At 43.2% G+C, this 15,420-nt stretch overlaps 1 protein-coding gene across 17 annotated transcripts in view; it reads left to right on the top strand.

The window, feature by feature from the left end:
* The window catches only part of BRSK2 (BR serine/threonine kinase 2), a 404,628-nt gene that overhangs the window by 378,277 nt on the left and 10,931 nt on the right, over nucleotides 1–15,420 (top strand). For 11 of the 17 annotated variants that reach the window (XM_083718472.1, XM_083718480.1, XM_083718477.1 and 8 more), the window contains one exon: nucleotides 1,797–1,886. In XM_083718472.1, coding sequence (XP_083574598.1) covers nucleotides 1,797–1,886 — 90 coding nt within the window. Of the gene's footprint in view, nucleotides 1–1,796; nucleotides 1,887–9,536; nucleotides 9,585–15,420 lie in introns of all 17 variants that reach the window. The other 6 variants (XM_083718481.1, XM_083718479.1, XM_083718468.1 and 3 more) reach the window with 1 other exon arrangement.

The raw sequence follows: 15,420 nt of genomic DNA, 5'->3' as shown, positions 1-15,420 counted from the left end.
TGTTGTAAGAAAATCCCTGCTGGATCAGGACCCCTGGGTGCAACCACAGCCTCCCCAGTTGTGATTCCCAACAAGTGGCATTCACAGACTGTCTCAGACAGTAGAGTCAGAACATAGGCATTGTGGCTAATAGCCATTGATAGTGTTATCTTTTATGGACATGTCTAATCCTCTCTTAAAGCCATCCAAATTGCTGGTCATCATGTGTGGAAAATTGCACATCACACTTTTTTGCCATGCATGTGCATAATTATACTGCTAACAGTTGTAGCTTACTAACACAGCTTATGTTTTCCTTGTGTGTGAATGTCAGATATACATGCTGTGAAGTGCACTTATCACACACAGTGATTTACATAGTTTGTATTTCTTGTCCTGTGCAGGGTTGACAATCAAATATACCATTCATTGGTCTTTAAAAGTGCCACAAAACTTTCTGTTGTTTTCGCTGCAACAGATTAACACAGCTGCCTTTCTGGATTTGTTTGTGTTTGAGACAGCTTCAAAAGGAAACATTTTAGCAGTCAAACTAGTCTTCAGAATTCTGGAAGAGAGCTTTCAAAATTGGTGCCCTTAAGATGTTATTTGGCGCATTTAGCCTAGTAGAGCAGGTACGTGTAGCTTGTGACTTACGCGGATGAACATTGTCCATCATCCAGGTATGGCGGTCCAACAGGGACTCAGTAAATCTGCTTTTGTTGCCTGCCTGAGACTAAAAAAAATAAAATGGTAGGCCTGTCAAACACTTGGTAAGCCACATTACATGACTAGCAGTACTCAAACTGAGGTGGGTTGAGTTTACCATTCCACCCTCTTTAGTCATTCTGACTGTGTTTAGCTTCATGGGACGCCAGCTGTTCTGGAGTGCTTTAAAAAAATGCAAAAGCTTTGGAAATGGATGGTTATTTAGATTACATATAGTTCTACTTTGCTTTGGGGATTTGGGTTACACAAAATCCTGGAGACTAAGCAGTGTTTTTTTAAAAATACAAACAAGCAAACAAGGAACAGTGTTTTTTTGCTGGCCATGTTGGGGAGAAATGGTAGAGGTACCAGGGGTATACGAACTAGGTAGTTAAGTATAATATAATGAGATCTACAGATGTTGCAAGGGAGCTGGAAGGTCTAGTAAGTTTCAGAGGGAAGTGAATCTTCATAAAGCTTTATTAAGAATGTGATAGGCATAACCTACTGCTACTAATATTAAACTTTCATAGAGCTGGAACAAGGTCCTTAGGTGCATGCTGTACAGAACATAAAAGTGACACCATTCCTTTCTAGAGGATTTGCCATTTTCATTAACTAGGCAAGATAGAAGAAAGCTCAAGGATTGATAGAAAGTCATGGGGATCAAGAAAGAGAGACTAAATTAGTAATGGAGGAGCAGGTAAAGTGAGCCTCTGGTAGCTGGTTCTGAAAAAAACTTTGTTGCATAAGTGAGTCTTGAGATAAGGACTTGGGAGAGAAAAATGAAATTATTTGCTGAACAGAGAGGTGGGGTCTATTCTGAGCATAGGGAGCAGCATGGCTGGAAGCCCAGAGGCAGGAGTGAGAGAGAGAAGCTGGAGGGGCTGGCAGAGGAGCAGCAAAATGGTGGCATGGGGGGAATATAAAGGAGAAGAAATAATTAATAGAAGGGAATTGGACATATTTGTAAACATAAGGATGAGAAGCTTTCAGGTGAAGTCTAATACTGAGCAGAAAAGTTAATGGAAATGTGCTCTCTTCCTACACTCTCCCTTCCACAGCAGTGTTCAGTTCTTCCACAACTCACAGTCCGATGTGTCTTTTCACAGGTCCAAGCCGTCGCTTTAAGAGGGTAGTAGAAACCATTCAGGCACAGTTGTTAAGCACACATGACCAGCCTTCAGTGCAGCAGTTATCAGGTAAGTAGCTTCCACAGCTCAGTGCTTTGCTTCAGGCAAGGACATGAATTGGAAGCACCTATCAGCATAGCCCTCAAGTTGCACCTAGAAAACTAGTTTCATTCAGCACAAACAGTAAGACTCCTCTGCACATCTCTCCCTTGCCATTTGCTCCACTCCCACCTGCCTTGCACCAATTCCCATTTCCTAAATGCATCCCCCCCACCTCCACGTGAACTGCCCTGCCCTGCCCTGCCCTGCCCTGCCCCAAGAGCCATTTGTCCCCCTTTTCACAGGAAGTGTCATCAGCAGTTTGTTTAATTCCAAAAATCCCCCCCACCCCAAAATCATGGACATGCCTCAAAATGTATCAGATGAAAGAGTCCTCTACAAACCATTTTTTAAAAGAAACAATGGCCTGAGTTAGCTCCTGGGGAGGAAGTGACTTTTGCTAGCAAGTGGGAATTATTGGAAGTTTAGAGCAAGACTGATTTTTGGAAAGTCACTTACTCTGAAGAAGCCACACGCCATTTTATCTGCTCACTTTAATGAAGTGGAAATGGCTGAGCAATGGCAGAAATATCTCGCCTGTTACAGTTTTATGCCACACTCCACCAGGAAATAATTTTTTTATTACCCTTTAGCCCTTTCATGAATGGGATGAACATTTATCTACTGGCAATCTCTTCATTTAGCAATTCCCCTACTACCTCTCTAGCCTTCCACAAGCCCTGATCTTCACTGCTTCACCTCGTGAAGGTCACTAGGATAAGCGGATTTAGCTTCTTCCAAGCAAACAACAACAACTCTGCAACACTACAGGAAACGTTTGTCTGTTGTAAAGTGTATAGGAAAAACAGAACAAAACATGAGGTACATAGACCCAAAGTCCAATTTCTCTCTATGCCAGTGGTAGCTAATCTCACCCTTTAAAGCCACCCTTGTGATGACAAGCATGTGAGAAATATATCAACGGGAGGAGATGGGCAGCCTTTCACAACTGAGAGCATGGATTGGGAAAGAATTACTAGATGTCTAAAACTGATCAATATAATTTGAATCTGGTCAGACAGACTGCTGTCACTTACTTTGCATCTGCAGATGTCTGGCTGGTCTAGGATAGGAAACAAGGAGTTTCAAATTAATAAGCAAAGGGAGCATCAGGGTAGGTTCCAAGACTCAGCACTGCAGGATGACTGCTTCTTATATAAATTCATCATGCAGTGGTTGTAGCCACATGGGAAGAAAGTTGCCTTTGTCCTCACTAGCCCCAGCTCTTCATGCTTTTAGAAGAGTTCAATAAAGTTAGCATCTTTTTGAGGCTAACAACAATAACAACAGAGAACAAACTTCCCATGTGTAGCTTTTACTCATAGTGACTTATTAAACAGCCTCCACTTTCTGTGAATTCAGACTAAAATAAACCTGTGACTGGATGGAATTCTTGACAAGAAACATTTATTTCGTATGTGGCTGTGATTTAAAAATTATATGGATGTCCAGGCTGTGGTTGAGAAAACAGGGAAGCAAAAATGATGCTCGTTTGAAATGGGATAGGAATTATTGGGAAGTTGGCACCAAATGACACTGTTTTTAAAATGGAATAGAAGTAATGAGGAATTGTTCCCAGGATAATTGCCAGATGAGCCTTGAATGGGCAAGGGAAGGAATTCTGCTCTCCTTCCAACACAAAAGCCACCTTCTTGTCCCCTGGCACCCAGGAGGTCATAGAATCACGAGGGGCCATTCAGCTTAGCATAATGTCTTTGCAGCCTGGGTAACTCCAAATCAAGCTGCATTCTGTGAGGAACAGTTGCTTACTTCAAAAGCAGCCTCAGTCGAAATCAATGTTCATTTAATCTGTAACTCACAGATTAAAGTGCAAAGCATTTGTAACTGATTCTAGCCTCTGGAGAAGTTCAGAGAGCTCACCTGCTCTAGCAAAACAGTGTTCCCCACCTTCCAGGTCAGGTGCCATTACAGGTGAGTGACTGGAGGCCTCTCTGTGCACAAACATATACTGTATGTACTGCGAGAGGGAGAGGGGTGATACAGTATATTGCAACAGATGTACCTTGCAGCTAGGTGACCCCATCTCTGAACATGTCTCCAGCTCCATCACTGCCAGCAAGGACTTGTGACTTCGTGGAGGTGATGCTTGCTACATCTCCGGACCCTGCTTGGTCTGCTGAGCTGTGGGCCGGCCCATTAAACTGGTTTGCCTGGGTTTCAGAACAGGACTGTTTTCTGTTGTCTCTCATTCTTTGCAAGCTCACACCAATATTAATAGACATCGCGTCGTTTCCTTGTCTGTGCGTGTATCTCATTTCAGTGGTGCGTTCCTGTGTCACACCTGCGCATCCCAGTTAGTATCTTCCATTCTCATTCTCATTTCTGCTTCTTGGGACTCGCTCTGCTTATTACTTTTGATCTAATGCAAACTGGAACAAGCTCAGTGCACAGGTGAAAGCTAAGTGCACCACTAAAATGCCACTCAGCACCAAAGCACTTCAGCGCTGTGCTCCCTGAGCCACTGGAGATTTCTTCCTTGAAATGATCACTGATCAGGCAGCCTTAGGTACACACTTTCATTCATGCACCTGAATTCTGGAAGCTCCATGATCTTCAGAGTGAAAAGAGAATACCATCTCCATGGATATTCACTCTGCCAAGAAGTCCTTATTGAATGAAAGGAGAATCCTGCCTGGGTAGATAGAAAAAAAAAAGTACCGCACTTTTGCCCATGTCTCAATTTTGTGCATTATTTTTGTTCCACAGAACAAATCTATAGCCATTAGTAAGAAATGATGTTTCTGAGAATGAATAGTGATTATTTCCATATGATACCAGTTCTGTTATCAGGACTGATTGCTTTCCTCTAGCAGACACCTCCTCTGGGAAGGAGTTAACTGTCTGTGTATCCCTTTCCATAAATGGCAGTATTAAAATAATCCATTGTTTCATCTGAGCAGTGAATTCTCTGCTTTTCCCCTGCCCTGTTTTATGTCTGTGGTGGTTCCTAAACTTTTCAGCCATTGTTGCAAGTTCCAGCTTCCAGCAATAGGCTATACATAACCGTTAACAATGCAGTGGGACATTTTGTGCTTACTACACTTCCTGCATTGTTAATATTAAGGAAAGGTTGGGATTTCTGGGTTGCAACCTGCTGACTTTATTTTCAGAATCAGATAAGCATCAGAAACCGATGTATTTAAAGTAGGTCCCACACAGTTCCTTCATCTCATCTTTATGTATTTATGCAAACTTAAACGCTTATTATTTTGATAAGCTGTTTTAAATGTCCTGTGGGATGAAGGGGAGGCCTGCATAATTGTAGTGCTTTATTCTTTGGTAGGTCTTGATGTGAATCTTGCTGAACTTTTTACACAGAAGCTTTAGTAGAAATCATTGGTTATTTATGAAATGCAACAATCTCTGAATAGGACTGCAGTTTCCAGCATCTGTGTTTGTGAAATAAAGCTGCCATTCATTGAGAAAATGAGGAGGAGATGATATGCGTGTTGAAATTGCAGAACATACTTTATCACTACGAGCTACTGGTGGGGGGTTATTTTTTTTGTAATAATTCTCTGTGTTTAAACAACAATAAGAGACTCTATAAGTAGGAGACCTGCACAACAGAAAGGTGGACTGAAACTGTCTCCACAATGCTCTAGTTTCCCGTTTGTAGAGAATTTTCACACAGAAGAGCATTCAGACATAGTATCTCATATCTGCAGTCCAAAGAGACACAGTTTATTCCACCTCCTCAGCGTTCTGCTGCATATGCAGACCAGGTCTGGTATATGGCTGGGTTATTGGAGAGTTCCAGTTGACGGAAATCTTCACCAAAAAATTGCATGGATCCCCAGTTTTGTGTATGTGTACACACACGGGGGGAGGGGTGTCAAATAGTACTTCATACAAGCCAGTTCTGGATTCCTTTTAGGATTTGGTTAATCACTAAAATAATATATATGTTATTTTTATTAACAAAAAGAGCTTTATTTATGTAGCAAAGTGTGTCAGCTTCTGCCTTCATCAGCTGCTCTGGTAAAATTAAATGAAGCTTTTTTCAAGATAGCCATTACGGATTTCTCCACCCTTTTTTGTCAAAACAGAACATCACCAGCAAATCTTGCAATATAATCCATATAGGTAAAGGTAAAGGGACCCCTGACCATTAGGTCCATATAATTATAATCCATATAATATAATCCATATCTAATTATATAATTGACTGCAAAAAAGGGATGTCATATCCAGAACATAATAAAAACTACAACCAACATGTTTTAGAAACCAAAAAAGGGGGTGAAGCCAGTTGCTAAACATTTCAGTCCTGAGAACCTGTCAGACTTTTCAGTAATTGCTATAGATATGCTAACAGATCCAGAAGTGTTAGCAAAGAGGGAAAATACAAGGATGTACACACTGGGACACTTAACACCGCATGGCCTCAACCTGGAGTATAAGACCCACCAGCATCATAAATAAAACCCTTCTGAGCATTCCATCCTCAAAGCTCTATAAACTCCCACCTTGGAAACAGCTCCACTTTTCTTAGAACAACTGATGGAGACAGAATCCAGCACACAGGTTACTTGTTAATCACAGTAGCCCCCCCCCCCCCATATATATAAATAAATAAAACATCCATCCATGCATGGGAATGATTTCAACGGCTTGTAAATAAGAGGAGCCCTGTCCAAGGCCTATCTGTTCCAGCACTCTGTTTCCCACAGTGACCAGCCAGATGCCCCTGGGAAGCCCCAAAGCAGGACACGAGTTCAGTGGCCCTCTTCTGTTGTTCCCCAGCAAATGAAGACAGTATATAGAGCCATCATGACTTGGTGGCCATTGATAGCCTTGTCTTTCATCTTTGTCCCATGGATGCACTCTTTCCAGGTTCTCCTTTCACTTTTTAAATAACTAGTTTTCCTTGTTTTCTGTAACATTCTCACCTTGTGCAAGGCCTCTGCAGGAAGAGGTGGCTGCCCTTTCTCAGTCAGATTCTCAACTCTGCTGGACCCTTCCTCACATTGCTATTTCTGATCATGCTCCCTTATCTACAGTCACCCTAGACCTGCCTCTCTTTTCCAAGATCGCTTCCTGCTGGATTGTTTGGTGCATACCTATCCTTTTGCTTTGCTTTTCTACCCTAACATTTATACCTAACCCCTTTTAGAGAATGTCTATCTTTAGCCATCTTTGCTAGCAATGCTTTCCCACTTTGCAAAGGAGGAAGTGCTGGAATGTCTCTGAGGGCTGCCATCCCAACTGAATTCAGTGGGACATGCTTCTGAGTAGATATGCATAGGATTGCTCTGGCATTGTTTTAATAGCAATGAGACCAAGGAGGAAGGACCTAAATAAAGGGCCATTAGCCACAAGAAGCAGAAATGTGGCTGTATGGAACTTGCTGCTAGGTTAACATGCCCATGCCCTCCTTGCCCATGGAGATGGACCCTGCCATCGTGGTTACAGGCAATATATGGTGCTATAATGCAGAGCCACTGTTTCTTTTTGCTTCAGGCTCATCACAGGAGAGCAATGTCTGTGCAGCGTTAAAGAGCCCTAGTGCAGAAGCTGCCTTAAGATGCTCTGTCGTTATGTTGCTCAGCATAAGATAAGGCACAAGGGGGTGGCAGCCAAAAACCTTGAGTTGGGCCTACCACCAACTGCTTCCTTTGTGAGTCAAGCCTAGCCAGTGTTATGATTAGGCTCGCCAAGGCAATTGCCTCAGGCATCAGGATTCTGCCAGGAAGAGCTCTTGCTACTGCCACTTCTTACTTCTCCAGCAAACAGAGTTCCCCAGGTACCTCTTGCCTTCCCTAGAGAACTAAAGAGAATCGGCAGCAGCAAAACTCTGGCTTTAGTGTTGGGAGAGGGGGAAATGGAAACTTCCCTTTTCGCCTCAGGCGCCAAAACGGAATGGGCTGCTCCTGGAGTCGTTATGTTATGTACTGAATTGAATAGGATCCAAACTGCAACAGTCTGATTGGTCCTAGAACAATAGGATCCAAAAGGCAGCAGTCTGATTGGTCCTAGAACAATAGGATTCAGAATGCAGCAATCTGATTGGTCCTAGAACAATGCAGCAATATGATTGGTTAGCAGGAACCACCCAATCATGCTCCCGATAGAAGTGAATCCACAACCTGATTGGCTTACAGTAGAATTCCAGAATTAGCCAATCATGTGCAGCCCATTGTGTAAATAATGTATATAAAGCAGATACTTTGAGGGGACTTTCATTCATTCCTCCTCACCACTATGAGCTGAATAAAGAGCATGAAATCACTTTGCAACTCTGAGTATATTTCACGTTACTTTTCACAAGCCCCAAACTTGTGCTGTTACTGTCAAAACATATTCTTGCCCTGACCCACCCCTTATGGCTGCCATCCTGAATGTGTCTCATTTTTGAAGTACAGTAGACCCTCGGTTGTCGAACGCTTCAGAAGCCAAACAATTCGGAACCCGAACACCGACAACCTGGAAGTGAATGCTTCTGTTTTCGAACGCGCCTCGGAAGTCAAATGGCTCCCAAGGCACATTTCTCCATTTTTTCAAAGGAATTTGCCGACCAGCAATTGCGCCTCTGTTGTCAAACATTTCGGAAGTCGAACAGTCTTCTGGAACGGATTACGTTTGACAACCAAGGTTCCACTGTAATTCCTTCTCCCAAAACACAGCTCTGCAAGGAGGGGAATGACTGCCCCCTCCTTTGAAAGAGAGATAGCCCCAACCCTTTTCATGGGGGATGCTATTACTACTGCTGGCGCCAAGTGGAAACTGCATTTATTGCTAGCAATAGGAAGAACTTTTTGGAGGTAGTTTTAAATAAATACATTTTTTTCACTCTTTTTCTAATTCTTTCCATTTTACTAGCTGCCATAAACTCTTAGGAGAAGCAGGCTATGAATGTTTTAAGGGATAAAATAAGTTGTCTGGAGAAGCCCAAGATATCATAGCATTTATAGCTCCCGAGGTGGACGAGATAGTAGTGAAAGAAGATAGCTTGGCATCTTGAGTACATGTAGAATAATACTTTGCTTTTATTTTAGTGACAATGATGTTCATAGTGCTATGAGTCATCATAATGGACTCACACATTTGATCTAGCTGAACAGCCTTTTCCAAGGATTTCTATGTTGCAAAGTATTTTATTTTTCTTTCTGTAGGTTTTACAGTGAATGTATGAAATTTGGTGAATGTCAGCATTCATATGGGAATGAAGCCAGTCCTAGTTGTCATTTGTTGTATTTCTCTCGTCTTTCAGACATACCCAAGTAAATGCTGACATTTGATTAGCTCTCAGAATTCACTTGTGGGTCTTTAGATTTTTGGATATTTTTCACAAAATTTGTCTGAGGTAGCCAGGATGTAAAAGTCACCAAATCTTGGACATTCATTGTAACACATATATTAAATATATGGCAGCGATAGGGCGGAGAAAGTGTTTGCTCTGTGTTACATGATTGATTCCAAAAAACACACTTCTAGCATAGGTTTAGGAAGAATCTCAACTGAGTGTAGAAATGCCAATCCCATATATACTTTCTGCTCCAGGAAAAAAATTGCTACATTACTGCCTTCTACGAAGAGATCTGGAAACGATTTTTTATATTGTTTTCCCTCCTTCCTCTTTCCACTCTTACAATCTAGACACCACTAACTGTATGGAGTTGATGACTGGGAGACTTTCCAAATGTGGTAAGAACTTCCCTTCCACCTCCTCTCCCCCCCCCACCAGCCCCCAGCCTCCACTGAACAACCTGACTACCTGACTACCCTTTCCCTTCTCCCTTTTCTGGACACTCTTTATGACCACCCACTTTACCTCTTGCTTGCCTTTTGACCACACACATCACCCAGTTTTTTCCTCCAAGTGTGCGCAGACCTGCCATGTTGCACAACCACTGCATCCGTGGTTCCACAGTCTTGCAAATTCCTGTTCTCACACTACCTCCTCCACCCCACCCCCCACCCTCCAAAAAAGATGTCTGGTGATGTTATACATGCTTTTAAGCCTTTACTCTGACTTCACATTCAAATCAACCTTTCTCTGTTCTGCAGCCGTATACCACTTGCCTTTCTGCTGTGCTACTGCCTGGCTCCCCCTCCCCCCAGCTCATGCTGAAAAGAGGACAACAAGGTTCTGCCTTCCTTCCATCAGTCTCACCCCACTGTTCCTAGGGAAATTCCTCTCTTGCTCCCACTACAAATGAAATATCTCATCCGGTGGTTGCATCCTTAGCTACTGTAAATAAGCTTAACTGCAGCCCAACTCACTGTTTTGCTTTTGATGGAAACAAACTGTGAGGCCTACAAGTGTAAAGTGAACAAATTTCCACTGAACAGCTCATCCTCCTCGGCTTGAGAGACTCATGCTTAATCCCTGTTCTCTCTACTCCTCTTTCACCAAAGTTATCTCCTTTCTTTCTATAGTTCTTTCCAAAAATAGAATATGGCAACTCAGAACAGAGACTGAGGACCCAACTACAGATGACATTAATCAAGTGTTTTAACACAAGCATGCTTAAATCAACCTCCTTTGTTTTTAGAAAGAAAGTAGCTGGCCCCAATCTGGATTGGGCTGCATACCATTTTTCTGTTGTACGTAATCTTGGTTGCTTTCCTCTGCACACCTTCCAGCGTGTCAATATCCTTCTTAAGTTCGGGTGCTCAGAAGGGCAGAAGGTGCTCTTTTGTCAGGGAGAGCCAACAGAGAAAATTGATATGGCCAGTTGGCCACTGGACAGGGAGGCCTTCAGTTTCTGTCCTTAATTATTGCTGTGGCAGATACCCAATGAATGCTCCAGTAGCGGTTTCCAAAGTGGGGATTCACCTCACATGTCCACCTTATACAGAAACAAGTACCAAGCAGGGACCCCCAATAGTATGTGGCAAATGAGTGTGCTGCAGTTTGGCCCAGCCCCAGCTAGCCTGTCCAAGAGTCACAACGGCCTGCCATCATGAGAACAGGCGGGTGGGCTGGTGGAGGGTGGAAAGAAGCCACCTCCCCAAGCAGCCTCCCTCTCCTGAAAAAGTGGGGACCAGGGAGTGACCCCTCCCTCCCTTGCAAAGAGACTCAGCCAACGAGGCTCAGTTTCTGCCTGCCCCATTGTGAAGTGACTTGCCTAGGATAACTTGAGAGAAATGCCCCCTGCCCATAAAGGAGCCATGGGGATTCTTTCAGAGGCACAGAATTGGGGCGAAGCAGTCATCTGTTTAGCAAAGGGTAACATTCAGAATTTGTGTAAGTAATCACCAAGTGGAACGCTCCACCATCATGCAGAAATGCAGCACTAGAACCCCATAATAATTCAAGCTGATCAGTCAGAATGAAGACAAGGGCATGTGGCTCTCTGATTCACTCATCCCAACAGAAGCCACAGTTTTACACAGCACTACCCAACTTTGCTACTGGGGTGCCACTCATCGCCCTGCCACTCCCTAGCCCTGCTCCTGTTTCTTTTATGGCAGAAATAAAGAAGGCAAAGCTTTCCACAACACTTACCTCCATGCCAGCAAATTTTTCAGCTGCTAAATTTCTGCATGACACTGGCAGGCTCCTGTTAGAGGCACAGGAGCAAGGCCAGGAGACAGTGACCCTTGCTGCTACTGCTGCTGCTGCTGCCGTGCTAGTGTACAGAACTGCAGCTTCTGCTCAAAGGGAACAACCTAGAGCACCCATTTGTGGAAGAAATCAGCAGCTGGCACAAGCAAGGTGTTCACATGGTGCACCAACCCGGAGCAATCACCAATTGACTTCAGCAGTTGTGAGGATCCATTTTCAGGTGGCAGGCGCGATCTAGTTATGACCATTGCACCAACCACATTTGTCAGATGGGCAGAGCTATGCAGCTGTCAATCACCTGATGACATATGACACCGTTGCAAAATTTAAACTGGACTCGATACAGGCTGCACTTGCAAAGGAACAATGGAAGCACACCCTAAGGTTCCCAATAGTTCCTTAGCAGCCGTGGCTCTCATGCGACATCAGGTGAGTAACAGGTGGGTGTGTTGGGATAAGGATGGCCTCAGTGGCCAAATCAGACCTACAGGCTTCCAGGTTTCCCACCCATGGGCTTCAGCAACAGAGAGCTATTGATGTGAAACAGTTCTGCTGAATTGCTCCTGTTTGCTCTAGCTACATAGAAACCTAAGATCTACTTCGTGATTCTTGAAGCACTAAGAGTAAAATGGACATTGTGCTGCCATTGGCTAGCTATTAGACATGGGTTGCTGCCTTTGTCACTTTGCCATGGAACACAGGTATAGTGACATAATTGTCATTGTGACACTAATGAGATCCACCTTTAAAAAATAAATATTATAAGTTAATGAACAGGCATGAATAATAGAGCATGCTGTATTCTGTGGAAATCCCAAAGCATCTGGGAGAAAGTACACCTGAAGATACTCTCTTAAGGAGAATAAGAAAAGAGGGAAGAACAAGAAGTGTGGAAAATGTGGAATGTGGAAGAAGGCAGATATAGCAGGCATAGAGTGGTTAGGTTTGGGGTCCCTGTATTCTCTTGAAGCATTCATGTTCCTCTCTAGGGCTGAGTTCTGCACGCTATGCACTGCGCAGATTGGATGCCTCATCCCACCCCACAGTGTCACCATCAGTTCTTCCCCTGGTTGGAATAGTTTTGCACTTTTAAGGAAGTTTCACTACTTTCGGAGAAATGAGTAGATAAACGCTTTAATTCTTTATTCTTTAATTCTTTTAAAATGAAAAAGCGGCCAGAAGCATAGGAGTTGGAAAAAGTGACGGCTGAGCTTGTTGGCTGGTATGCACATCTGTTATTTCAGTTGTGAAGGAACACTTCATGGCTAAGAGGTGTCCTGTTATATTTTTTCTAATCCAACTATCTTTATTGACAATTTTCTGCTGTGAGTGTCCTTCTATTTCTCTCTTCTTTGGCGATCACTCGTGGCTGAGATTGTCTTCCATGAGCACAGTCTTAACGGTGTGTCCGTAAGTGACTTTGGAGGCCAATTCTGGATCCACACATCCTTCCACAATTAGATTCTTTTTCATCTTTGGAAGTATAGTCAGCATAGCCAGGACTTCCTTACTTAACTGATGATTTCCAAACTGTTTTGAAGGATGTTAAATTGTAGTTGTTACCCTATATAAATACCATTGTTCCAATTTAGCTTACAGAGGGAATCTTACAGATCAGAATAAGCTGCTCCTCCATGCTTATTACTTCTGAGTTGTCCCGATCACCTTGTGCTTCCTGTGGCTCAGCCCAAATGAGTTACTACAGTGAGCCACAGTATTCTTTTCATTGGCTTTTATCCTGGTGACAATAAGGAGGTATATGGATTTTGGATAGTCTTTCTTTCAGTTTTATGTAGACTTTGAATTACTCCTTGATGCTGTAAGCAAATGTGACCATGTCTGCCAATTAGTCGTTGCTTCAAGTGACTATGTAAACAAGACAAGAGTAGTGGTCTTTTCAAAAGCTAAATTAATTGCCTAAGAAGTTCAGGACAAGACACACTCACTGTATTCCTTGACTTTAAATTGCTGGAGTGAACAACAGAGAACAAAGTGATTTATTAATGCTTCGTAGATAAATAGGTACCGCTCTGGCGGGAAGTTAAACGACGTTTCCGTGCGCTGCTCTGGTTCGCCAGAAGCGGCTTAGTCATGCTGGCCACATGACCCGGAAGCTGTACGCCGGCTCCCTCAGCCAGTAAACTGAGATGAGTGCCTTTTATAGTGCATTAGGAATTGATCACTATTGGAAACGCAGTGCTGGCCTAAATTTACTATGTTTTAAGCAACTCATTGTGATGGACAGAAAGGGGTTTTGTTACAATTGCACTACAGTGTAGAATGGCTACCAATGAGGAGTTTTGTTTTGTTTTTAAATCCTGACATTTTCCTTGGTATTACTGGTTTCAATGTCACAGTGAATGCCTTGGGTCAGATTTTCAGATACGTAGCAGCTGGATCCAGTTTACACAAATGAAACCTTTGTAGAATTCCTTAAAATATATTCCCTCAGAAATGACTTGCAAATTTACTAAGAGTCAGTTCACACTTTGCACAGCAGCCTGGGTGTGCTGGTGTTCACCACCCATGTTGGTTGTGGGAAACAAAATGTGAAGGAGGTCTGATGCTCCCAGGTGCTCAAGAGGGTGTGCTTTGTAATGGCTCCCTGACACATGTCACAGGGCCTTTCTGCAGTTCCTGTACTGTTGAGCCTATAGCATATTGAGGAAAGGGTGTCTGAAATTAGAAAACGGTGCCATTCACTTGTAGATTTCTGTTTCCAGTTTAGCCACTGGGTGTAAGAACATTTACCATTGCCTAGTGTCATTTGGCACAATTCTGCACTGTAGGATTTAACCCCCACTTAACAGCTGACATGCAGTGGACAAATCATGCTTAGTTTGGTCAAGTGCGCCTTCTCACTCTTCAGAACAGGCACACACAGCCAAAGAACACAGCAGAAAAATGCCTAGTCTGCTTGCTTTCGCTGCGTGTGCATTTCCCTTGGAAAGAGGTGGTTGCAGCTGAATCACACAGACTCAGTATTTTTCTGGATCACCGCACAAAGAAGTCATGCCTCCCAAGAGGAGGGGGGAAAGACCCCTTAAAGAAGGCTGTTCCTTGGGAAAGGGCTTCTTTATCTCTTTCCCTGAGAGGTGCATGCTGAGCAGGGGCTAAACTGCCAAACTGCTTTCCAGAGCACCTCCCCTGCCCTGCATTTTAACAGCTCTCCAGCAAGGGATTTTAACAGGTGAGTGTGGCTGCCCACTCTCTCAATCATGTTATTATCACAAAATTGACAGGTGGGTGATCCCATCCGCCTGTCACATTTGACCCACAAGACTGATCCTGATAAGGAACTGGCCCATGGAGTCAAAAAAAGTTCCCTCTCCTGTCCTAGACATTTTAAGTTTGAATACTCAAAATGCTTTAGCCGTTCTTCTTAGGGAAGGTGTCCCTATCTTGCCATTATTTTATGTGCGCTTTTCAATACCTTTTCTAACTCTGTATCATCATTTGTGAGGTGGGGAAACCAGAAATGGAGGCAGTGGCCACCACAAGACTTCTCATCGTAAAGGAGGCCCATTGGCCCTGGTCAGAGTTGAGCTCTCCCAACAGTGTATCAGACTTTGGCATCATTTCTTTGTGCTTATAATTCCTTACTAATGAATGCTGATAAGGGGCCTTAAGGGAAGAGCTGAAAGAGTGGTAACAGAGATACACTGAGGTTTCTGGAAAATTTATGGATATAGGAATAATACCAGAAGTAAAAATTGGACTGTTGTGGGATGGTTGTTTTGTTTTGAAATTGACAACACCTCCCTCCCCAATCATCTTTTCAATGAAATATGACATGTTTCCTAAGAGCAGGCATTTACAGTGAACAAAACCAGAGAGTGAGCAAAACTTTTCTCATGAGAAAAGCATAGACTATTTGCTTGTTGTGATCTTATTTATGTCCAAATACCTCAAGGACAAGTGATTTTTTTAAAAAAACGTGTTGGTCTGTTAGAGGGAGATATGACCTTA

The sequence above is a fragment of the Podarcis gaigeae genome (genome assembly GCF_964106915.1).
Source record: "Podarcis gaigeae genome assembly, chromosome: 1".
NCBI lineage: Eukaryota > Metazoa > Chordata > Lepidosauria > Squamata > Lacertidae > Podarcis > Podarcis gaigeae.
This window is presented reverse-complemented; position numbering and strand designations above follow the sequence as displayed.